The sequence below is a fragment of the Strix aluco genome, chromosome 10 (genome assembly GCF_031877795.1).
Source record: "Strix aluco isolate bStrAlu1 chromosome 10, bStrAlu1.hap1, whole genome shotgun sequence".
NCBI classification, from domain to species: domain Eukaryota; kingdom Metazoa; phylum Chordata; class Aves; order Strigiformes; family Strigidae; genus Strix; species Strix aluco.
Window position 1 is genome coordinate 3,171,605 of NC_133940.1, and position 25,297 is coordinate 3,196,901.

Consider the following 25,297-nt stretch of genomic DNA (forward strand, 5'->3'; position numbering starts at 1 on the left):
GCCATGTCACTGTGGGGGCTATGTCACAGTGGGTAGCAGGTCAGTGCTGGCCATGTCACTGTGGGTGCCATTTCAGAGCGGGCAGCAGGTCAGTGGTGGCCATGTCACTGTGGGGGTCATGTCACAGTGGGCAGCAGGTCAGTTGTGGCCATGTCACAGTGAGAAACAGGCCACTGGTAGCCCATGTCACAGTGGGCAGCAGGTCAGTGGTGGCCATGTCACTGTGGGGGCCATGTCACAGTGGTCAGAGGGTCATTGGTGGCCATGTCACTGTGGGGGCTATGTCACAGTGGGCAGCAGGTCAGTGGTGCCATGTCACTGTCGGGGCTATGTCACACTGGGCAGCAGGTCAATGGTGGCCATGTCAATATCGGAACTATGTCACAGTGGGCAGCAGGTCAGTTGTGGCCATGTCACTGTGGGGGCTATGTCACAGTGGGTAGCAGGTCAGTGCTGGCCATGTCACTGTGGGTGCTACATCACAGTGGTCAGTGGTTCAGTGGTGGCCATGTCACTGTGGGGGCTATGTCACAGTGGGCAGCATGTCAGTGGTGATCATATTACTCTTTGGGACATGTCACAGTGGGAAGCAGGTCAGTTGTGGCCATGTCACTGTGGGTGCTACATCACAGTGGTCAGCGGGTCAGTGGTGGCCATGTCACTGTGGGGGCTATGTCACAGTGGGCAGCAGGTCAATGGTGGCCATGTCAATATCGGGGCTATGTCACAGTGGGCAGCAGGTCAGTTGTGGCCATGTCACTATGGGGGCTACATCGCAGTGGGCTGCGGTTCAGTGGTGGCCATGTCACTGTGAGGTCATGTCACAGTGGGTAGCAGATCAGTTGTGGCCATGTCACAGGGAGAAACAGGCCACTGGTAGCCCATGTCACAGTGGGCAGCAGGTCAGTGGTGGCCATGTCACTGTGGGGGCCATGTCACAGTGGGCAGCTGGTCAGTGGTGGCCATGTCACTGTGAGGTCATGTCAGAGTGTGAAGCAGGTCAGTGGTGGCCATGTCACTGTGGGGGCATGTCACCGTGGGCAGCAGGTCAGTGGTGGCCATGTCACTGTGGGGGCCGTGTCACAGTGTGCAGCAGGTGAGTAGTGGCCATGTCAGTGTGGGGGCTATGTCACAGTGGATAGCAGGTCACTGGTGGCCATGTCACTGAGAGGTCATGTCACAGTGTGCAGCAGGTCAGCGGTGGCCATGTCACTGTGGGGGCCATGTCACAGTGGGCAGCAGTTCAGTGGTGGCCATGTCACTGTGAGGTCATGTCACAGTGGGCAGCAGGTCAGTGGTGGCCATGTCACTGTGCGGCCATGTCACAGTGAGCAGCAGGTCAGTGGTGGCCATGTCACTGTGGGGTCCATGTCACAGTGGGCAGCAGGTCAGTGGTGGCCATGACACTATGGGGGCTATGTAAGAGTGTCCAGCAGGTCATTTGTGGCCATGTCACAGTGAGCAACAGGCCACTGGTGGCCATGTCACTGTGGGGGCTATGTCACAGTGGGTAGCAGGTCAGTGCTGGCCATGTCACTGTGGGTGCCATTTCAGAGTGGGCAGCAGGTCAGTGGTGGCCATGTCACTGTGGGGGTCATGTCACAGTGGGCAGCAGGTCAGTTGTGGCCATGTCACAGTGAGAAACAGGCCACTGGTAGCCCATGTCACAGTGGGCAGCAGGTCAGTGGTGGCCATGTCACTGTGGGGGCCATGTCACAGTGGTCAGAGGGTCATTGGTGGCCATGTCACTGTGGGGGCTATGTCACAGTGGGCAGCAGGTCAGTGGTGCCATGTCACTGTCGGGGCTATGTCACACTGGGCAGCAGGTCAATGGTGGCCATGTCAATATCGGAACTATGTCACAGTGGGCAGCAGGTCAGTTGTGGCCATGTCACTGTGGGGGCTACATCACAGTGGGCTGCGGATCAGTGGTGGCCATGTCACTGTGAGGTCATGTCACAGTGGGTAGCAGATCAGTTGTGGCCATGTCACAGTGAGAAACAGGCCACTGGTAGCCCATGTCACAGTGGGCAGCAGGTCAGTGGTGGCCATGTCACTGTGGGGGCCATGTCACAGTGGGCAGCAGGTCAGTGGTGGCCATGTCACTGTGAGGTCATGTCACAGTGTGAAGCAGGTCAGTGGTGGCCATTTCACAGTGAGCAACAGGCCACTGGTTGCCATGTCACTGTGGGGGCTATGTCAGAGTGGGCAGTAGGTCAGTGGTGGCCATGTCACTATGGGGGCTATGTCAGAGTGGGCAGCAGGTCAGTGGTGGCCATGTCACTGTGGGGGCCATGTCACAGTGGTCAGCGTGTCAGTGGTGGCCATGTCACTGTGGGGGCTATGTCACAGTGGGAAGCATGTCAGTGGTGGCCATGTCACTCTGGTGGCCATGTCACAGTGAGCAACAGGCCACTTGTTGCCATGTCACTGTGGGGGCTATGTCACAGTGGGCAGTAGGTCAGTGGTGGCCATGTCACTATGGGGGCTATGTCAGAGTTGATAGCAGGTCAGTGGTGGCCATGTCACTGTGGGGGCCATGTCACAGTGGTCAGCGGGTCATTGGTGGCCATGTCACTGTGGGGATATGTCACAGTGTGCAGCAGGTCAGTGGTGGCCATGTCACAGTGAGCAACAGGCCAATGGTTGCCATGTCACTGTGGGGGCTATGTCACAGTGGATAGCAGGTCAGTGGTGGCCATGTCACAGTGGGTGCCATGTCACCGTGGGTAGCAGGTCAGTCGTGGCCATGTCACTCTGGGGGCTATATCACAGTGGCTAGCAGGTCAGAGGTGGCCATGCCACTATGGGGGCTATGTCACAGTGGGTAGCAGGTCAGTGGTGGCCATGTCACTGTGGGGGCCATGTCACAGTGAGCAGCAGGTCAGTGGTGGCCATGTCACTGTGGGTGCCATTTCACAGTGAGCAGCGGGTCAGTGGTGGCCATGTCACTGTGAGGTCATGTCACAGTGTGCAGCAGGTCAGTGGTGGCCATGTCACAGTGAGCAACAGGCCACTGGTTGCCATGTCACTGTGGGGGCTATGTCACAGTGGATAGCATGTCAGTGGTGGCCATGTCACAGTGGGTGCCATGTCACCGTGGGTAGCAGGTCAGTGGTGGCCATGTCACTGTGGGGGCTATATCACAGTGGCTAGCAGGTCAGTGGTGGCCATGTCACTGTGGGTGCTACATCACAGTGGTCAGCGGGTCAGTGGTGGCCATGTCACTGTGGGTGCTACATCACAGTGGTCAGTGGGTCAGTGGTGGCCATGTCACTGTGGGGGCTATGTCACAGTGGGCAGCATGTCAGTGGTGATCATATTACTCTTTGGGACATGTCACAGTGGGAAGCAGGTCAGTTGTGGCCATGTCACTGTGGGTGCTACATCACAGTGGTCAGCGGGTCAGTGGTGGCCATGTCACTGTGGGGGCTATGTCACAGTGGGCAGCAGGTCAATGGTGGCCATGTCAATATCGGGGCTATGTCACAGTGGGCAGCAGGTCAGTTGTGGCCATGTCACTATGGGGGCTACATCGCAGTGGGCTGCGGTTCAGTGGTGGCCATGTCTCTGTGAGGTCATGTCACAGTGGGTAGCAGATCAGTTGTGGCCATGTCACAGGGAGAAACAGGCCACTGGTAGCCCATGTCACAGTGGGCAGCAGGTCAGTGGTGGCCATGTCACTGTGGGGGCCATGTCACAGTGGGCAGCTGGTCAGTGGTGGCCATGTCACTGTGAGGTCATGTCAGAGTGTGAAGCAGGTCAGTGGTGGCCATGTCACTGTGGGGGCCATGTCACAGTGGGTAGCAGGTCAGTGGTGTCCATGTCACTGTGAGGTCATGTCACAGTGGGGAGCAGGTCAGTGGTGGCCATGTCAATGTGGGGGCCATGTCACAGAGGGCAGCAGGTTAGTGGTGGCCATGTCACTGTGAGGTCATGTCACAGTGTGCAGCAGGTTAGTGTTGGCCATGTCACAGTGAGCAATAGGCCACTGGTTGCCATGTCAATGTGGGGGCTATGACACAGTGGGCAGCAGGTCAGTGGTGGCCATGTCACTGTGAGGTCATGTCACAGTGGGGAGCAGGTCAGTTGTGGCCATGTCACTATGAGGTCATGTCACAGTGAGAAGCAGGTCAGTGGTGGCCATGTCACTGTGGGGGCCATGTCACATTGGGCAGCAGGTCAGTGGTGGCCATGTCACTGTGAGGTCATGTCACAGTGGGCATCAGGTCAGTGGTGGCCATATCACTATGGGGGCCATGTCACAGTGGGCAGTAGGTCAGTGCTGGCCATGTCACTGTGAGGTCATGTCACAGTGGGCAGCAGGTCAGTGGTGGCCATGTCACAATGAGCAACAGTCCACTGGTGGCCATGTCACTGTTGTGGCCAGTCACAGTGGGCAACAGGTCAGTGGTGGCCACGTCACTGTGGCGCCATGTGACAGTGGGCGGCATGTCAATAGTGATCATGTTACTGTATGGGCCATGTCACAGTGGGGAGCAGGTCAGTGGTGGCCATGTCACTATGGGGGCCATGTCACAGTGGGGAGCAGGTCAGTGGTGGCCATGTCACTATGGGGGCCATGTCACAGTGGGCAGCAGGTCAGTGGTGGCCATGTCACTGTGGGGGCCATGTCACAGTGGTCAGCGTGTCAGTGGTGGCCATGTCACTATGGGGGCTCTGTCAAAGTCGGCAGCAGGTCAGTGGTGGCCATGTCACTATGGGGGCCATGTCACAGTGGGCAGCAGGTCAGTGGTGGCCATGTCACTGTTGCGGCCATGTCACAGTGGTCAGTGGTTCAGTGGTGGCCTTGACAATGTGGGGGCCATGTCACAGTGGTCAGCGGGTCAGTGGTGGCCATGTCAATGTGAGGTCATGTCACAGTGGGCAGCAGATCAGTGGTGGCCATGTCACAGGAGAAACAGGCCACTGGTTGCCATGTCACTGTGGGGGGTATGTCACAGTGGGCAGCAGGTCAGTTGTGGCCATGTCACTGTCGAGGCCATGTCACAGTGGGCAGCAGGTCAGTCGTGGCCATGTCACTATGGGGGCCATGTCACAGTGGGCAGCAGGTCAGTGGTGGCCATGTCACTGTTGCGGCCATGTCACAGTGGTCAGCGGGTCAGTGGTGGCCTTGTCAATGTGGGGGCCATGTCACAGTGGTCAGCGGGTCAGTGGTGGCCATGTCACTGTGAGGTCATGTCACAGTGGGCAGCAGATCAGTTTTGGCCATGTCACAGGAGCAACAGGCCACTGGTTGCCATGTCACTGTGGGGGGTATGTCACAGTGGGCAGCAGGTCAGTTGTGGCCATGTCACAGTGAGCAAGAGGCCACTGGTTGCCATGTCACTGTGGGGGGTATGGCAGAGTGGGCAGCATGTCAGTAGTGACCATGTCACTGTGGGGGCCTTGTCACAGTGGGCAGCATTTTTGTGGTGGCCATGTCACTATGGGGGCCATGTCACAGTGGGCAGCAGCTCAGTGGTGGCCATGTCATTATGGGGGCTATGTCACAGTGGGCAGCAGGTCAGTGGTGGCCATGTCACTATGGGGGCCATGTCACTGTGGGGGCCATGTCACAGTGGTCAGCGGGTCAGTGGTGGCCATGTTACTGTGGGGGCCATGTCACAGTGGTCAGCGGGTCAGTGGTGGCCATGTCACTGTGAGGTCATGTCACATTGGGCAGCAGATCAGTTGTGGCCATATCACAATGAGCAACACTCCCCTGGTTGCCATGTCACTGTGGTGGCCAGTCACATTGGGCAGCAGGTCAGTGGTGTCCACGTCACTGTGGGGCCATGTGACAGTGGGCAGCATGTCAGTAGTGATCATGTTACTGTATGGGACATGCCACAGTGGGGAGCAGGTCACTGGAGGCCATGTCACTTTGATGTCATGTCACAATGTGCAGCAGGTCAGTGGTGGCCATGTCACAGGAGCAACAGGCCACTGGTTGCCATGTCACTCTGGGGGCTATGTCACAGTGGGCAGCATGTCAGTGGTGGCCATGTCACTATGGGGGCCATGTCACAGTGGGCAGCAGGTCAGTGGTGGCCATGTCACTTTGGGGGCAATGTCACCGTGGGCAGCAGGTCAGTGGTGGCCACGTCACTATGGGGGCAAAGTCACAGTGGGCAGCAGGTCTACTGGTGGCCATGTCACTGTGGGGGCCATGTCACAGTGGTCAGCGGGTCAGTGGTGGCCATGTCACTGTGGGTGCCATGTCACAGTGGTCAGCGGGTCAGTGGTGGCCATGTCACTTTGGGGGCCATGTCACAGTGGGCAGCAGGTCAGTGGTGGCCATGTCACTATGGGGGCCATGTCACTGTGGGGGCCATGTCACAGTGGTCAGCGGGTCAGTGGTGGCCATGTTACTGTGGGGGCCATGTCACAGTGGTCAGCGGGTCAGTGGTGGCCATGTCACTGTGAGGTCATGTCACATTGGGCAGCAGATCAGTTGTGGCCATATCACAATGAGCAACACTCCACTGGTTGCCATGTCACTGTGGTGGCCAGTCACAGTGGGCAGCAGGTCAGTGGTGTCCACGTCACTGTGGGGCCATGTGACAGTGGGCAGCATGTCAGTAGTGATCATGTTACTGTATGGGACATGCCACAGTGGGGAGCAGGTCACTGGAGGCCATGTCACTTTGATGTCATGTCACAATGTGCAGCAGGTCAGTGGTGGCCATGTCACAGGAGCAACAGGCCACTGGTTGCCATGTCACTCTGGGGGCTATGTCACAGTGGGCAGCAGGTCAGTGGTGGCCATGTCACTATGGGGGCCATGTCACAGTGGGCATAAGGTCAGTGGTGGCCATGTCACTTTGGGGGCAATGTCACCGTGGGCAGAAGGTCAGTGGTGGCCACGTCACTATGGGGGCCATGTCACAGTGGGCAGCAGGTCTACTGGTGGCCATGTCAGTGTGGGGGCCATGTCACAGTGGTCAGCGGGTCAGTGCTGGCCATGTCACTGTGGGGTCCATGTCACAGTGGTCAGCGGGTCAGTGGTGGCCATGTCACTTTGGGGGCCATGTCACAGTGGTCAGTGGTTCAGTGGTGGCCATGTCACTGTGGGGGCCATGTCACAGTGGGCAGCAGGTCAGTGCTGGCCACGTCACTATGGGGGCCACGTCACAGTGGTCAGCGGGTCAGTGGGGTAGTGGGGTACCAGCTTAACTGATCTTGCTTCTAAATGCATTGTATAGTTCAAGAATTTAGTACTGGTGTACCAGCTTAACTGATCTTGCTTCTAAATGCATTGTATAGTTCAAGAATTTAGCATTGACTGAACTACTTTCTTTTGTAAGAAAATGAATACGCAGAATAAAAGGATTCAAGAACTAATGGACATCGCAGAGCAAAAAGATGATGCTATCACGAGACTGCAAGATTTGATATCCTGTTTAGAAGAAACCATAAAAGACTATGTAAGTCTTAGACATCTCAATTTTTTGTTTACAAAAAAATTAAATCTGTGCTTATAACGGACTTGACTATTTTGGAAAATTGAAATTTTCTGTAAGTAATTGCTACTTTCTTGAAATGGTAGCAGGCGAAGTTGGCATTACAACTGAAGTTACGGCAAAATGTGTGCAGAGGTGTGTGTGGAAAATAGGATTTCTGGAAGCAGTGATCTGGAGTTATTATTGGAGGACTGTCGATGAGACTATGAAGAGCCACTCTAAAGAAAAAAACAACACTCAAACTGGGAGGACTCCAGCTGTGGGAAGAGAGGGATTATGTCACTGTCTTTTTTATTTTTGCCTGAATGGAAGAGGAAGGAAAGGAGGTTTTGCTGCAGCAAAAGCTCAAATTTAATTGAAGTTAGAAGTTAGTGTGAGAAGGACAGTGGTTGTGTAAATTGGCAACAAAAATCAGTGTGTCCCACCTACTACCATGATGCACACAATCTTTCTAAGGCAGAGCAATAATATGAATGTATTGAGCAGCATTTGATCCAAGAGTGGATGGCCAGGGTATCTCTGCTTTTGATGCGATCAATAAAATTTGCAGCTGGCTAGTCTGCTGCTGGCTGCTGAATGCCAAAAGGCTGGCTTGGCTACATGTACACAGGTTAAAAAAAAAAAAAATCAAAACACGCGGTTAGGTGTTTTTTTGAGCCTGATGCCCTGTAACCTGAAATGTAGTTCTGAGAACATTTTAAGTTAAACTTAGGCAGCGCTCTGATCCATTTTTCTCTTCCACTGTGAACTTAAAGCTTTGACCATACTTAATCTTCTATTCCCTCTCTGCCTCTGAGCAACTTAGCTTTTCAATAGTATTAATGCTCAGAGTGGTAACAGTTGTGATGACTGCTTCCTATCACTGCTCCTTCCAAGAGAAAGGCTCTAGCTCTGTCCAGTGTTTCTATGAGACTGTGTGGGATGAAACTTAAAATGTGACAACAAACCTCAAGTCTGTTCTATAGATCATTATTTTTTTTAATGAATTACTTAGATGAGTGATTGGTCCTTGGCAACCAGCATGGCTTGCCACTTGTGTCATCTTGTGAGTAAAGAAACTTTATTCTTGGTCAAATACATAGTCTAAAGTATGTATGACAGAACTGACTAGGCTTTCAAATTGCATCAGATCTTTCATGATAAAAATGATCTGTGGCTTTGCTGAAGGTGGTTAAGACTCCCAGCTCTACCAACTATGACAAGAAAGTGATGAACTTGTAGAGCTGACCATTGGCCCTTTGAGCAAATCATGGATTTCCTCAACTCTTTTGACACTGGATACTTCAGGTGGTAAACTCCTTTTGCATTTCGTAGTTTCCTAGTCTCTTGCTCTACTTTCTGTACAGTGCAAAGCATTGTGCTTATTACTGTCTGAAGGTGTACCTGCTTTTTGTTTAAGCAACTGATCTGTAACTGACTTGTTCTTCTGACAACCCATATACAGGTTACCCAGATAGATTTGTAAAAATATTTGCATCTAAAAGATTACTAAGCCTATTAAGTGCTCACTTTGTAAAACTTCAAAGTAATTTATCTTATTTTAACACAGGACAACACTGTAACTACCATTAAAAGAAAATTGGCAGAAAAGAACTCTAATGAACTGATTGAAAGCAGCCAATTCAAGGATTGTGAGGAGACTCTATTGAAAGTGGGAAGAAAACGTTGCTCTGAAAGTAAGCCTATTGTGGAAAAAGTCAAACCCTGAAACATGAACTAGCACAATAACAGTTTTTGCAGGTTTGATAAACATTTAGCAGTGGAACAATAGTTAGGTTTTCGTATAATACAAGCCTTAGTCTGACATTAACAATGAAATGCTCACCTAAATCAAGTTGATGAGAATCACTTCAGAATTTTGGATTTGGAAAGTTTAGTAGAGATACTCTATTTCTTTCTAATAGAGCTTTAGATCTCAGGAAATGGGGGAAATTACTTGTGATGAAGGCACTTTGGGAGAGAATGGTGGGAACTAGGATGGGGGCTCATCTGTAAATATATTTTCAGATCTGTGTGCAAAGGAAAAAATAATTGAAGATATGCGGATGACATTAGAAGAACAAGAACAGACTCATATTAAACAAGATCAAGTGATTGAAACCAAATTAGAAGAGACCAACAGATTAGTTTGGGGTAATCTCTCCATGGAAAGGGAGCAAGGAGACAAAATTGTTTTGGATGTATTGTGATAGCTGCTTTAAATCTCTGTTTTGATTTGCTGAGTGTTATTTAGGCATTAATTTTATATAGTACATAACAAACTTCTAACAGTTAAAGGCTTCTGTTGTCCCTCTGTGGTCATGGCTGATAAATCCAAGTAACTTTAGTAGAAGGATGTGAATGTGGTCAAATATGCATTTAAGACTATGTTATATAACCTCATTTTGTGTGCTGACTAGAACTGGAAGCATGGAAGCAGAGATATAGAGAGCTGGATAACCAGAGCAATAGTGACTGGCAGCAAAAGATGAGCAAAACCACAGAAAAAAACATAGATGAAAATGAGGAATTAATAAAGCTGCGAAAAGAACTGAAGGTAAAACATGGTGATGTAATTCATACTTAGGTTTAAAGCCATAACTTTCATTTAGGAGTCTACATTTTTTTTGTGTTGCTATCTTCAAGAACTAGGGCACAATGTGGCAAGTTCTGGTAAAGGAAACCTCCTCTAAAAACTGCCGTGCATCAGTGCAGCAAAGTCTGGATGTGGTGTCTTTGTAATATACAGCATCACTGATGCTCCATAATGGAGTGCACCCTTCACTATGTTATGCTACCATGGACGGTGCTTCTCTAGCTGGGCTCCTCTTAAAATTGTCTTGAACAGATGTCAAGAGTTGGATTGTTTCAAGCCTTTTTCCCGTCAGTTGCTTGGGCAAATAAATCAGACTGTTTAAAGATCTTGTGCTTGCTGTGTGACCTGTAAGTCCTTCCTGTTAGACTAAGGATTTACCTCTTAATTCTCCTTGGATTAGAAAGTAGACTTTTTTCTCAAGCAGCTTTTCAGGTCCTATGTGGGAGAATGTCTGACAAGAGGTTTGATTGTGGCAGAGAAGGAGGCAAAGTTGCTGTGATTGAAGCGACATTCTTAGTTACACACTCTCTCTACCATTCAAATTTTGCTGCATTTTTGGCCTTTCAGTCTTGAAGTAGGTTTTTTAACATGTTCTGCAAGTATAAAAGATTGGGAATTTGTAAGTAAAAAGGGTCTTTTTGCCATTACCTTTGGTGTAACTTTAATAGTGTTTGTGACCTACCCAGAGCATTTTTTAGAGGGAAAAAAGTCTGTTCCCTGAAGATGTGCCAGTCCGAATAATAAGTTCTGAGAACTGCTGAACAATTTTTTTAACTGGAAAGGAACAAATGAGAATATAATACTTGCACTTGGGAATATGCTGGAGTAAAACTGTGCTAGTATTTCTGTTATCTTTTTGAAATTAATGAGTTTAATGGTAATCTGGATTTTAAGACTTCTTTTTTTTGTTGCTTAATCTCTGCCTATGGCTTTATTTCTGGTTCCACTAAAATAGGAAAGTGAGACAAAGTATCAAACTGATAAAAAGAATTGGCTGGAGGAAAAAATGAGACTCATGAGTGAAGTGAAAGAAGCTGAGAGCCATCACAACAGAGAAATGAGAAAATTTGCGGATGACAGAGAATGTTATGTAGAGCAGCAAGCAGAAATTGTAAGTGACTGGAGGTCTCGTCAGAGTCCTCTAGCATAAGTCGTTAGTACAGAGCAGATCTCGTGTCAAGTGTTAACAGTGTGGGCGCTTGAGGGGAGCTGGCCTTTGTCAAAGTCCCCTCATTTATCACATGACAAAGCCTACATGAGATCATCTCAATGTGAAAGGGAAGAATAGGAGTGTCACAAAATGAAAAAGCGTAATACGCAATGGAAGTTAGTGTGCCTGTTCCTTTCTATCCTATCACCACCACCACCTTCTTCAAACTTCATCTTGTGTGTAAAACACCAATAAGTAACCTATGCTTAAATGAATTGCTACTTAATGAAGCTAAGAAAACATACTTTGAAAAACAAGATTTGTTGCTTGGCTTTTCTGAAAAAAAAAAAAAAAAGGGGGGGGGGGGGGGGAGAAGCCTATGAGGCTTTAGAAGGAAGAGAAGAAGCAAGCAGTAGTTGACAAAAAAAGCCTCTTTCCAGATCTTTCCAGTAAAAATACTTGGTCAAAATGCTAGTGGTTTTGCTCCCATACCACTTTCAAAGTAGAGTGACTGATAGTTAATAACAAGGTGGATACCTTGCCTGGTCACTGGGCTGTATCAAGGTTGTAATTTCTTAAGCATATGAAATTATTGTATGAATCTGTGCAATCTAAAACTGCACTTGCATCTAGAAGTAGTTAGCAATGACCTTCTGGACCTGCAATCAGTACAGGGGGATGTTAGGAGCTTGGGACTACTTTCACTTTGTCTGTGACTTTGCTTGCCTGAGACTTTCCAGTAATAAAATCAGAAAGTGGGCAAGCAGGAGTGGTGGTTCTTGACAAAAATTCTCTTCACAAACAGTATAAATATAGATACAGTTTTTTCTCATTTGAAGCATGGTTTGCTTTTGTATATTTGTAGTGAAACTAGTTCTGTGTGAGCTTTTTAAGATCTACATAGGCTCTCAAGTCTACTGAGGCCATAAAATAGTACTGACTATGCCAAACTAAGCTGTCAGAACAGTTCAGATGGTTTGTAGAAGTGGTGTTCAATTCTAACCTATTTTTTCCCCCATTCAGGAAAGACTTGCTGCACAGCTGGTAGAAAAGGACAACAATCTTCAAAAGTGGCGTGAAGAAAGAAATAAATTAATAGAAGCTTTGGAAGTACAGCTCAAGACTTTGGCTTCTATCACCATACAAAAAGATAAAGAAATAGCAGAACTGAAACAAGCTGCAGTAAATGATTCAGGAAAGGTCCTCTCTCATTCTTTCTGTCGTTTCTGTGGGATTTTTTTTTTAGTTGTTTTTGTGATTTTTCTTTTGTTATTCACTAACTCTGCAAAACACTAAGTTTTGGCTCTATTCCAAACATATTGAAATTGTTTGCAGCTAATACAAAAAAAAAAAAAGCTTTATGCTTTTCTGAAACTGAATTTGTAACAGTAACTGAAGTTTCAAAAAACTTAGTAGTTCAAATAAACACTCAAGTCTATTTGATCATTTGATTGCAATTTGATTAGACTGGAAATCTGAAACAACTATCACATCAGCTGCCTTTTGCACAGAACCAAGAACTTCATAAACAATGGGAGGTGAAATTTATAACCCTACATAAGTAGATTAAAATAAAAATTTTGCATTGCATCTTCCCAGGCTGTTGTATGACCTTTCTTGGCTTTAAGTAGAGGCCACTCATACATGAAGTTGTTGGCTTTTTGTTGGACAGCTGGCTGTTTGAGCCTGCAATTCTAAAACTGGTGCTACCGAGTAATTGTAATGATGCTCATGCACATGTTAATTTCTCTTGCCAATCCTGCAATTTGTGGCAATTTTTGCTATGTTTATTAGGATGAGGGAACTGATACAGAAGAACTAAGAAAACAGCTGGCTGAGAAAGATGACTTTATAAAGGAATTGAAACAAGGCGTTAACCATAAAAGTCTTCAGTCTTTGGCAGAAGTACCTTTACCTGAAGGACAAGATAAAATAGATCAGTCTGTAAACAAAGAGGTATGTTTGTTATATTTATAGAAAGTATGTACTAATGATATGTTGTTAGTAACATCTTTGTTTTGTTGTTTTCTCAGTATATATTTCAGCAATGTGGGGAATCTCCCAAAAGTTACTTTCTGTAGTTCTTCGTACTTTAACTATATCACTAATTCTGAGTTCTTGTTTATTCTTCTCTCTCCCTCTTTCAAGTTCCCTCTCAGAAAAAGAAGTACTTTAGTTAAGAGAATACCACCTCTCTATACACTATAAAACTTCTGTACCTGAGGGAAAAACTAGTTAACTAATCCAGATTCTAGAGATTTGAAGACATAATATTTGTGATGTCACCTCTGTTTGGTTATGTCAGTGCTAAGGGGATTTCAGCTCAGACAACTTTCCTGATACCACCTATAGTGTGGTAGTAGAGATGGTTCTGTAATTAGAGCTGCCAGCCCGTATGGGGTTCACAAGAACAGAACGGTATCTTGCATCTTACTTAAAAACAAAACAATATTTGAAGTTTACACAAAGAAAAGATTGACTTTGCATATTTCCTGAACAAAAATTGAAAGGCTTGCACCTGTACTGAGCCTTCTGATTCTGACCAAATCCCTGTGTGCTACGTGAGCAGTATTCAGTGAGGTAGTTTTCCTCCCAAACTGAATTAATGCTACGTGACTCCATTGCTAACTAGTAATGAAGAGAGCTGAACATGGATTTCCTAGCAGACCCTCCCCTGGCTGCTAGAAGATGTGATTCTCCTCTTGTGGCAGAACTGGGCTGAATGATGAAATGCATCTCTTCATCTCTCTCCTGTCTACTGCCAAATAAGACTGGCCAGTTTCTTGCTACTTCATCAATTCAGCTGGTGCCGTATAGATAAAGCTTGTGATGTATGAGGGAGTAGAGAGGAGCTCTCAGAATGGTTATTGCTTTATACAGCTTTGTAATGGCAGCTAAGAGAGCACCATAAAATTAGTTATTTTTGCTATAAAATTAGTTACAGAGAAGAATTGTTGTGAACAGTTGGTGCTGAAGTATTTACCTCAAGCCAGTAGCCACAGTACTTGATGTTATGAATAAGGAGAGGCTACTACCAGGATTATCATGTGATAAACTGTTATGGTGTGAAGTGAATGGGGTAGAGTCTTGGGGGGAAGTCAAATAATTCTCAGGAAAGATATAGTGGAGATAAAGAAGAAAATCTAAGGTGATCAAGACAATGTGTGTCTCCTGCCTTGTGAGGAGAGGCTAAGAAGCTGGCACTGTGATTAGGAGAGGTTAAGGCCACCAGAGGGTTGTGGGACTGAGGTTTACAAAATCATGGTTGCGGTGGGTAAACAGAAGGCAGAACTGTCCTTGTTAAAATCCTGCAAGAACTGGGCAGCACTTCGTGAAACTAATAGGAAATAATTTTAAGACAGCTAAAATAACATATTCCTATATGAAGCAGCTAGTAATTTTCTGGAGGTGGTGGAAACAGTTACTGTCAGCAGGGATTAGAAAAATTTTGTAGTAGAAATCCATCAATATATTTTTAAATGGATACTCTGAGGGTTAGACAGTGGTGTAGACTCTGACAATTGTAATGCACAGCTAAGAATGCTGGGAGAGTATGGAGAGGACAGATGACAAGGTGACCAGGATCACTATCTTATCCTTAAATAGCATCTCCCTTTGCCACTCTTGGGGCAGAATATTGAACTAGACGGACTGTTGGTGAGACCCAGCAGGGCACATCTCATGATGGCATCGTGAGTAGAGGTTACTGCCTTAAACTTGTGTTGTCTCTCAGCCCAGGTGTTCATTAGCTGTCTGCACTTGAGCTTTTATATTGTAGCTTTAGAAAAATCAAAATATTTTGAGGTTTACAGTTTAGCATAATCTCTTCTCATTCTAAATATTTACAGTTTATAGAAAAACAAAGCAGGACTAATCCTATACTTTGTCAAGTATTTCAGTTAGATATGACGCAGTTAAAGGGAATTATTCATTATCTCACTGTCCTAGCAGTGCCTCTTCATTAAGTGAGGTTGGTACAAAACTGAAATTTAAAAATTTTATGCAGTTGTATGGATTTTGCTAAATGCAGAATAGGGAAGAAAATGTATCCTGTTGTCTGAATAATTCTAAAGTTTTATTCTGCAAATACCTTTCTTGGTGATCAGATCACCTCATTTTAGTGGCTTTTGGTAGAAATAAAAGATGTATAACATAATCATGTGAATAGCTATATCTGACTTCAGCTGCATGCTCTTGAAATCCTACCTCTCACCAATGCTTATGAAGTGGCTGATTATTAGATAAGTCACTTGAAACAAATATATAAACCCTTTTAAATGGATGAGCAGTAGCAGGGCAAATTGGATTTGCTTTCTTCCACTACAGGATTCTTGTGTGTAGCTGTGTTAGCTAATGACACTAGCCATTCCTGTGTAACTTTTTGATGGCTAACTCTCATGAAGTAGCAGTTATAAAGAAAAATGTTTATATTAGCCAACTCCATTCTTGGGAATGCAGTGGTGCTTGTATTCTTACTCAGAATCCCAGCAGAGCCTGTTGCAGAATGTGACTATCTCTGGGCTTTCCATGAGCTTTGATCACTTTCCTTTTTGAGAGGAGGAGAGTGCCCTTCGAGAAGCCACAGCAGCTGCTCTGTTTGGGACCCCACCAGCAGCAGTAGTAGCAGCCACCTGCAGTTTCTAAGCACCAATCACCACAGCAGCCTGTCTTTCAGGTTTCATTCAAACAGCTGCTGAATCCATTCCTGTATGCTAGCCAGCAGCTGAACTGCTGCCACAGAGATGCAGGAGCTGGGAGGACCACAGCTCTCACTTGCTGGTTTTGCTAAGAAAAACAGGTTGGGTGGATGGTGGAAGGTAAGTGCTGCTGAGGAAGAAGAATTGTCAAACTGATTTTTCCATCCCACCCTCACTGTGCAGTTCTTGCAGTTTGGCTGTGAGCAGGTACAAGACAAGGTTTTCAGCTTGTGGGCTGCGGGCTGCCTTAATGCCTGCTCTTCCTCCAGAGAACAGGTAGTGATGTAGAAGCCTCTCATAGGTTGAATTTGGCTTGTAGCTTGCTAGTTGGACCTTGTTACTTACACAACTTCTCTGGTGTAGAAGGGGAAGGGAAAATTCCTTAAAGATAGGCTAGAGAAAGGTTATACTTTTCTCTCAAAAGCTGCTATCACTGCCTAGCTCCTAAGGAGCAGCAGAGTTAAGATGAAAGTCATGTCCATTCTACTACTGCTACTTGTGAAAACTGTGACTGTCTCTGCCCTTGAGCAAAATGACTTGGAAACAAAGTATCAGGCTGAGTTCAAGTTCTGTCACTGTAGATAGAAACGTTAACTTTTTAAAATGTAACAAAAAAGTTTTAGAAAGTAAGGGTTAAACTCTGCTATGGTTGAAGTAGATTCCTTCAATTAGAAGTGTTCTGAAAGTGAAAGCTGGGAAATGGAATGCTTACTTTGCAATCCATTGGGGAAAGATGTGTATTATGGGTTTTTTAACTCAGTTATTTTAAAACTTGTGTTCTTAAAATTTCCATGTATTTGCAGGAGCATTCAGAAATTGTCCTTGACTCTTCAGAAGTGTCCACAGAAAGTGGAAATACTAGTCGGTTCCCAAAACCAGAGATGGAAATTCAGTTCACACCTCTGGAACCCGATAAGATGGAGGTGAAACACTAGGGCAGCACCTTACCAGCTACAGTTAAAGTGCTCAAGCCAAGAAAGAAAAGGACAAGTGAAGAGAGGGATGAGGTATGACCTAGACCAACTGACAAAATGTGTTGTGTAGTCTTTCAATTTATTACTCTGATCATTTGTTAAAATCCTATCCTTTTGATTCTCACTGAGATCCTAAGGATATATACAGAGAATATTTAAACCTCTTTCCCCCCCACCCCCCACCTCCTGCCAAGGTGTGGATCTCTGGCCTATGTTGAATAAAGTCATAGATTTCAATTTATCCAGACTCTGGACGCTTGTCCCTGATATGTACTTCCTCTTCACCTTTTACATTTCTCTCTCCTTGCTCTTACGATTTGCTTCTGTCTGTAGCTGTGATCTGCAGGATTAGAGACCAGTTCAATAGAACTGCTTCTTTTGGTTTAAGCAATCATTGGTATCAACTATAACCTCTTCTAATAGGCAATTAAAAGTTAAGCCTCTGGGCTTAATCATTGCATTTCAGAGTTTCAAGACCACTTCCTTTGACTTTTTGTCCAGTCTGTGTTTTCTTTGATCTTTTTGTATTTAAAGGGAATATACAGAACTAATTGCACGAGCACCTGAACCTCCCTGTTTTCTGTAGAACTTAATTCCTCTTTAATTCCTTCAGTTGTGCTAGGTTATATGTGCCAGCGTTCTTAGTGTGCTGTGGTGTTTATGTGCGAGACTAAGGCTTCACAGCAGTTCAGGGTGGTAAAAATCTTCACTGCTCCTACTTGAACCGCACATTTCTTTCCTCTGACTTTTATCAACATTATCATGAACAGAGCTATTTCTAAGACACAAAGACTATGAAACCCTAATACCTCATTGTGGTGGTACTTACTTGTAATCCTACTTGTGGGGCTTATGAATCTCTGTACTTCTAAGGACTTCTGAAGCTGACAGGTGAGTATAGGGAGATGACCTGTGGGTCATTTGCATAAGTGGCAAGTGATCACTCTGAGTTTGTCTCAGCTGGAGAGTGAAGTGTCTGATGGTTTTCTAGCATTCTCATTCAAGTGTTCTCAAGTGATGTTTTTTTAATCTCTTAGTAAAATAGTTAAGAGAAACGGTCACTTCAGTGATTAGTGTTCAACAGTACTTCAATAAAGTCATTTTGTTAAACTTGGATTGCAAAAGTAACTGTTAAAAGTTGTGTAAGTTAATTCATCTGGAATTGAACGCTTCATTCTGGAATAATGTCCAGATTTGATTTAAACTTCCTATGTCTTGAACCAATTTTCTTTGAGAGGAGTATTCTCTTAGGCTGCTGGAAAAGTAAGTGTAAAAATAACCATCCTTCTGAAGGCACTGGAAAAGTACTGAACCTTATCTACAGATGAATATATTTCATCTAACATAGTTATCCATGTTTTGAGAAGACTGTTTTACCAATCCATTTATAAATCCTTTCATAGCGTAGATGTTCATATCCTGATGGGATAACATTTAGCTAAGTAATTTTTCAATAACATGGAACTAATTTTAGAAGTATCTTATTGCTGTTTTATTCACCTGAATGTTACTCTTAAATCACAGAATCATCTAGGTTGGAAAGGACCTTGAAGATCATCTAGTCCAACCGTTAACCTAGCACTGGCAGTTTCCAACTACACCGTATCCCCCAGCGCTATGTCGACCCTACTCTTAAACACCTCCAGGGATGGGGACTCCACCACTTCCCTGGGCAGCCCATTCCAATGCCCAACAACCCATTCTGGAAAGAAATACTTCCTAATATCCAGTCTAAACCTTCCCTGGTGCAACTTGAGGCCATTACCTCTTGTCTTATCGCTCATTACTTGGTTAAAGAGACTCATCCCCAGCTCTCTGCACCCTCCTTTCAGGTAGTTGTAGAGGGCGATGAGCTCTCCCCTCAGCCTCCTCTTCTCCAAACTAAACAACCCCAGTTCCCTCAGTCGCTTCTCGTACGACATGTGCTCCAGACCCTTCACCAGCTTCGTTGCCCTTCTCTGGACATACTCAATGTCCTTTTTTGTAGTGAGGGGCCCAAAACTGAACACAGTAATCGAGGTGCGGCCTCACCAGTGCCAAGTACAGGGGCAAGATCACTTCCCTGGCCCTGCTGGCCACGCTATTTCTGATACAAGCCAGGATACCATTGGCCTTCTTGGCCACCTGGGCACACTGCTGGCTCATGTTTATCCGGCTGTCAATCAACACCCCCAGGTCCCTCTCTGACTGGCAGCTCTCCAGCCACTCCTCCCCAATCCTGTAGCGTTGCTGGGGGTTGTTGTGACCCAAGTGCAGCACCCGGCATTTGGCCTTATTGAAGCTCATACAGTTGGCCTTAGCCCATCGCTCCAGCCTGTCCAGGTCTCTCTGCAGAGCCTCCCTACCCTCGAGCAGATCAACACTCCCACCCAACTTGGTGTCATCTGCAGACTTACTGAGGGTGCACTCGATCCCCTCGTCTAGATCATCAATAAAGTTCTTAAACAGTAGTGGCCCCAAAACCGAGCCCTGGGGGACACCACTCATGACCAGCCACCAAGTGGATTTAACTCCATGCACCACAACTCTTTGGGCCCGGCCATCCAGCCAGTTTTTTACCCAGCAAAGCGTGTGCGACCATCCAAGCCTCGAGCAGCCAATTTCGCCAGGAGAATGCTGTGGGAAACGGTGTCAAAGACCCTACTCAAGTCGAGGTAAACTACATCCACAGCCTTTCCCTCATCCAATAAGCAGGTCAACCCTGTCATAGAAGGAGATCAGGTTTGTCAAGCAGGACCTGCCTTTCATAAACCCATGCTGACTGGGCCTGATCATCTGGTTGTCCTGCATGTGTTGTGTGATGGTACTCTGGATGAGGTGCTCCATCAGCTTCCCGGGCACCAACGTCAAGCTGACAGGCCTGTAATTTCCTGGATCATCCTTCCGACTCTTCTTATAGATGGGCGTCACATTGGCCAGTTTCCAATCTGTCAGGACCTCCCCAGTCAACCAGGACTGCTGATAATGATGGAAAGTGGCTTGGCGAGCACCCCAGCCAGCTCCTTCAGCACCCTCGGGTGTATCCCATCAGGTCCCATAGACTTGTGTGTGTCTATGTGATGCAGTAGGTCACTGACTGTCTCCTGGATTGCAGGGGGGTCGTTCTCCCAGTCTCTGTCCTCTGGCTGAGGAGGCTGGATTCCCTCAGTCCAACTAGTCTTGTTATTAAAGACTGAGGCAAAGAAGGCATTAAGGACCTCAGCCTTCTCCTCATCACTTGTTACCATGTTTCCCCCCGCATCCAGCAGGGGATGGAGACTCTCCCTGGTCTTTCTTTTGCTGTTGACATACTTATAGAAACATTTCTTGTTATCCTTGATTGCTGAAGCCAGGGTAATTTCCAGCTGGGCTTTAGACCTCCTGATTTCTGCCCTGCATAGCCTCACTGTGTCTTTGTAATCACTGTGAGTGGCTAGTCCCTTCATCCAAAGGCTGTAAACTTTCCTTTTCTCCCTGAGTTGCAGCCAAAGCTCCCTGTTCAGCCAGGTTGGTCTTCTCTGTTGCTGGCTTCTCTTACAGCACCTGGGGACTGCCTGTTCCTGAGCCATTAACACTTCCTTCTTAAAGAGTGCCCAGTCTTCCTGGACCCCTATACTGTTCAGGATTGTCTCCCAAGGGATCCTTTCAAGCAGGTGCCTAATCAATACAAAGTCAGCCCTTTTGAAGTCCAGGATGTCAGTTCTGCTTAGCCCTCTCCTGGCCTCTCTAAGAATAGAGAACTCTATTATTTCATGATCACTGTGCCCTAGTCGGCCTCCAGCTGCCACATTGTCCACCAGTCCTTCTCTGTTCACAAAGAGGAGATCCAGCAGGGCACCTTCTCTGGTTGGTTCTCTCACCAGTTGCGTCAGGAAGTTGTCTCCCACACATTCCAGGAATCTCCGGGACTGGTCTCGCTCTGCTGTACTGTACTTCCAGCAGATGTCTGGGAAGTTGAAGTCTCCCACAAGAACAAGGGCAAGCGATCATGAGATTTCTTCTAAATACTTATAGAATATTTCATCCACCTCTCTGTCCTGGGTGGGTGGCCTCTAGTAGACTCCTACTACAACATCTGCCCTGTTGGCCTTCCCCCTGATTCTAACGCAAAGACACTCTACCCTGTCTTCGCTACACTTGTGCTCAAGGCAATCACAACAGTCCCTAACATACAGCGCCACCCCACCACCTCTCCTTCCTCGTCTGTCCCTTCTAAAGAGCTTGTAGCCATCAACAGGCGCACTCCAGTCATGGGAGACATCCCACCATGTTTCTGTAATAGCCACAACATCATAATTTTCCTGTTTCATCATGGCTTCAAGCTCCTCCTGTTTGTTACCCATACTGTGTGCATTGGTATACATGTACTTCAGATGGGCTGATGTTTTCCCCCTTCCCCCTTCAAATCTAGTTTAAAGCTCTGTCAATGAGCCCAGCTAACTCCTGTCCCATGATCCTCTTCCCCCTCTGGGACAGGTGCATTCCATCTAATGCCAAAAGGTCTGGCGCCCTGTATACCAACCCATGATTGAAAAATCCAAAGCCCTGACTGTAACACCAGTCTTGGAGCCACAAGCTCATCTGTTGAGTTCTCCTGTATTCTTCTTCATCCATCCCTCCAACTGAAGGGATGGAGGAGAACACAATTTGTGCCCCCGACCCCTTAATCACTTTCCCCAAGGACCTGAAATCTCTCTTCATTGCTTTAGGACTTCTCCTAGTAATGTCGTCACTACCTACCTGAAAAACCAGGAGAGGGTAGTAGTCCTTGGGTCTCACTAGAGTGGGGAGTTTTGCCTTGAGGTCATTGACGCGGCCCCCAGGGAGGCAGCAGACTTCCCTATGAAGCGGGTCCGGTCTGCATATGGGGCCTTCTGTACCCATATTTAAATATTTATCTTCATGTTACATATGCCAAACAGATTATAAAATGATTCAGTAACTTTAACTGTTACAAGTCTACTGAAGACACAGTTTGTTTTTTTAAATTTCCTAAAACTGAAAAGCATTGTGAAAACTAAAACTGAGGGGAAACCTGTAGTGCTAAAATAACCACATACTGCTCATGTCAAATTTTTTTAAAAATGAAACAAACTCCCTGGTGTTTTAGAAACAAACAAAACCAAATCTTTTTCAGAGGCTCCCTTCTAATTAAAGAACAAAATCCTCTTTCCGTTTTCTGATGCTGTTATCAGTTGGTATGGCTGTCGGTTATCTGAAATCTCTCAGCACCACTTCACAAGATAGAAGATGTCATTAAAAGACAGCTTAACAATGGCACTGTGCTACCAACCTGTTTTTTATATACTTGTCACCATAAATCCAAATTTACACTTAGATTTATTAATTTCAATTTGGGTGTTGGCTTGTCAAATCTCTTAAAGTCAAAAGTATAGGAAATAACGGAGAGAAGAAAATAGTAAATGTCAGAATGGTTTGACTACAGGCATTTCTAGTTCCCTTCCACAAGTTTGTTTAGTGTTTATTTCACGTTTGAATAGTTACCTCTATCCAGCAGTAGTCAATGCCTCCCTACTGTTAGTCATAGCATTTAAATAGTGGCTGCTTCTGTAATATAGGTAATCATTATTCTTTCCGGAAGAATCCTAGTTAAAATTTGTCATGTTTATTTTCTTAGGATTTTGTGAAAAGTGAGAACAAGAAAATGCAAAACCTGCTATGACTAATTCACCTTCTACAAGCAACAAGAAAATAGTTTGGTTTTGTTCAATTTTGAAGTTAGTTTCTCCTTTCATAAGTCCACCTTTTCTGTAAAGGTGGACTTGTGAAAGGAGCAAACATTCTTATGCAGCAGTATCTTAATCCTTATCTATGTATTTTAATAGGATTCTTAAACACGTACGTTGTCTTCCTACTAAACTTTCTAAGCTAACCAAGGAGAGTCAGTCTGTATTTGCCCAGAACGTGTACTGGCTGCAGCGTACAGGGATTCCCAGGGAAGGATGTTGCATGCTGAGTAGTTATGAAGACTAGTTTGAACATACTCAGCATATGTCATGTTATAGGCAATTCCTTTTGAAGTAAAACTAAGGTTTGTGTCATCTATATGCATGACAACTATAAAAGTATGATTTTAGGCCTTAGTAGTAACCTGGGCAGGCTCAAAGGGTGGACAGTAGATTTATTTTCACCATCAGTTTTCTTCTGTTTTATAACTAGAACAGCTAGTCTAATGAAATACTCTAAAACTTTGAATCTACTTTTTTAAAAGAAACTATTTGTTTCCTATATTACTCATGCCCTTAGATGTATTCTGTGAAACTGACAATTTCTTTTCTTTTGGGTATAAAATAAGGTTGTCTACATTGCTTGCTGCGGCAGTATCATTAATGAGCAGAGGTTTCGGTAGCAAAGCTCAAAATGTCAGCTTGAAAATAACATTGAAGCCAAACAAAATGGAATTAAACTTGAAGATAAGTCAACTTTTCGACTTAAACAATGACTGTGTATTTCTGTACAGATGTCTTCTACACAGAAGAAAAGAAAAGAATACCCCTTAAGAAAGCAAGAATCTACTTCACGTAAAAAGTCAGCTAAAAAGAAAGATGGAACACTACAAAAAATTGGAGATTTTCCAAAGTTCTCCTGTTATTTTTCACTCTAAAGGTTTGTACAGAATAAATAAGGCTTATTCCATGTTATCTGGGTATTGTAGAATAGCTTTTTTCTACTGTAATCTGTTAATGTATGTGCTGTTAAAGGCCACGTCTGCTGCATCCAGTTCTTTCATTTATGAAACAATGGAGTCTGAGCTGGGGCCTGCTCTGCTGAATCTTGCAGAGTAGAAGAGGCCGACTGGATTACAAGGACCACATGGTTCTAAAGTTTAGGTTAAGTGTGAAAGGTAAGCCAGGTAGAGCGAAAGGATGCAGTGTGGACTATGTGCGTATAAATTTATCATAAAAGCAATGATAAGCTCAAAATGTCTGAGTTACTTTGTTCTTGCTTACAGTAAAACAGTTAAAGGCAATTTCAGAAACTTGACCTGTTGATCTAAAAAAATCAAGAGTTGAATTCAAACCCAGATCTGACCTTGTTCTATAAGCAATCTCCCCCCCACTTCCTGTTCTGTTTCTGTGGAAATTGTATTAATGTTTTTTGAAGTATGTATGTAGGAGAGGAAGATTAGTTCTACAGAATCTGAAAGCCAGTATCTCCAGAAAATATGTGGAAGACTTCAATAAACTAGCTCTGAAGCAGTTAATGGATTTCAAGTTTAAGTATAGCCTTGGGAAAATTAACTGCTAGGACCTTCCATTGAAGAATATATTTTTATTCTTTCCTACAGTAAGACATGATTTCTGAGTTACTGGTTTTTTTTTAAAAAAAAAAAGATTAAAATTAGCAGAGGGCACAAAGAATCACCAGTGTTAAATTCTAAAAGACACTACTATTTGGCTGGTTAAAACAAGGTTAGTCATTATTCACGATGCACAGTTAAGATAGTGGGATTTCTAACATTTTTCACATTTGTCAGAGTGGTTCCATGAGGACAACATGTCATTATCAATGGAAGCCAAATTCAGAGTAATCAAAATTTCACCCTGGAAATACTTTATTTGAGCAAATGAGGTCTAATTTGTAACCTTTATTACCATGTCCTGTATTTTTTCCCTCCTTTGCATAACTTAGTATTGATTGGGATCTCTTCTTTCCTTCTAGCTCATAAGATGCACACACTCATCTCTTCATAGAGCTGGTACTAGTTTGATAAAACTATACAAGTACATAGAGAAAATTGACTCAACCTTGTGCTTCTGTCAGTACAAAGAAGTTAAGCCTGGTTTTCAATTCCTGTTGTATTTAACATCCAGTGAAATCTGAATCCCAATTGATTTTTTTGGTGCTATTTAAATGTGTCCTTTAAGCTTTTGTATTTGAAGCTATAGAAAACTGTTTCAGGATATAGAAGACTGTGGTAGTCAAATACATACCACTTCTGAATTTTTATGTTTAAATTTCAGACTACATCTGTTTCATTTTTAAACTGGTTTTAATAAACCTTTATTCATTAAACCTTTATTCATTAATTTTGAGGCTCATAAAACCAATAAGACATTGATTTACAATAAATTTTTTCTTGTAGCAAAGCAGCTGATGGCAACAATAAGCTCTCCCAAGTCTGCAGAACCAGAAAATGTCAAAGGAAAGGAGCTCAAGCCAAAACGATCTAAGAGAAAGCTGTATTCAATGGACAGTTCTTGCCCTCTAGATATCCCTGATTCTTCGGTAAGTGATTACGGGTTAGTGTTCTGTCCGCTGTAATCTATTTCTGTAATCTGGGCTTAAAATAAGCTATTGGGGGGACAGAACAAACCTGATTGAGTCAAGTTGCAGAAGAGGTTTGAAAGTACTGACTTATTTCTTTTGGTCTTTTCTTCCTGATGTGTTACTTTAATTTTCTCTGTTTTCTCACTTATCTTCTCTGTGTGTGA

At 45.0% G+C, this 25,297-nt stretch overlaps 1 protein-coding gene across 2 annotated transcripts; it reads left to right on the top strand.

Moving 5' to 3' along the window:
- The first annotated feature begins 7,314 nt into the window (after window positions 1-7,314).
- LOC141927789 (kinesin-like protein KIF20B) lies at window positions 7,315-25,012 on the top strand. Of its 2 annotated transcripts, XM_074835049.1 has the most exons (10): window positions 7,315-7,430; window positions 9,016-9,142; window positions 9,474-9,599; window positions 9,866-10,002; window positions 10,997-11,152; window positions 12,215-12,391; window positions 12,986-13,147; window positions 16,692-16,895; window positions 23,323-23,468; window positions 24,949-25,012. In XM_074835049.1, exons 1-8 carry the CDS (start codon window positions 7,347-7,349, stop codon window positions 16,821-16,823), a joined length of 1,101 nt encoding a protein of 366 aa, XP_074691150.1. In that variant the 5' UTR covers window positions 7,315-7,346; the 3' UTR covers window positions 16,824-16,895; window positions 23,323-23,468; window positions 24,949-25,012. The 2 variants fall into 2 exon arrangements, with proteins under 2 accessions (XP_074691150.1, XP_074691151.1); XM_074835050.1 differs by lacking the exon at window positions 9,474-9,599.
- The last annotated feature ends 285 nt before the right edge of the window (window positions 25,013-25,297 follow it).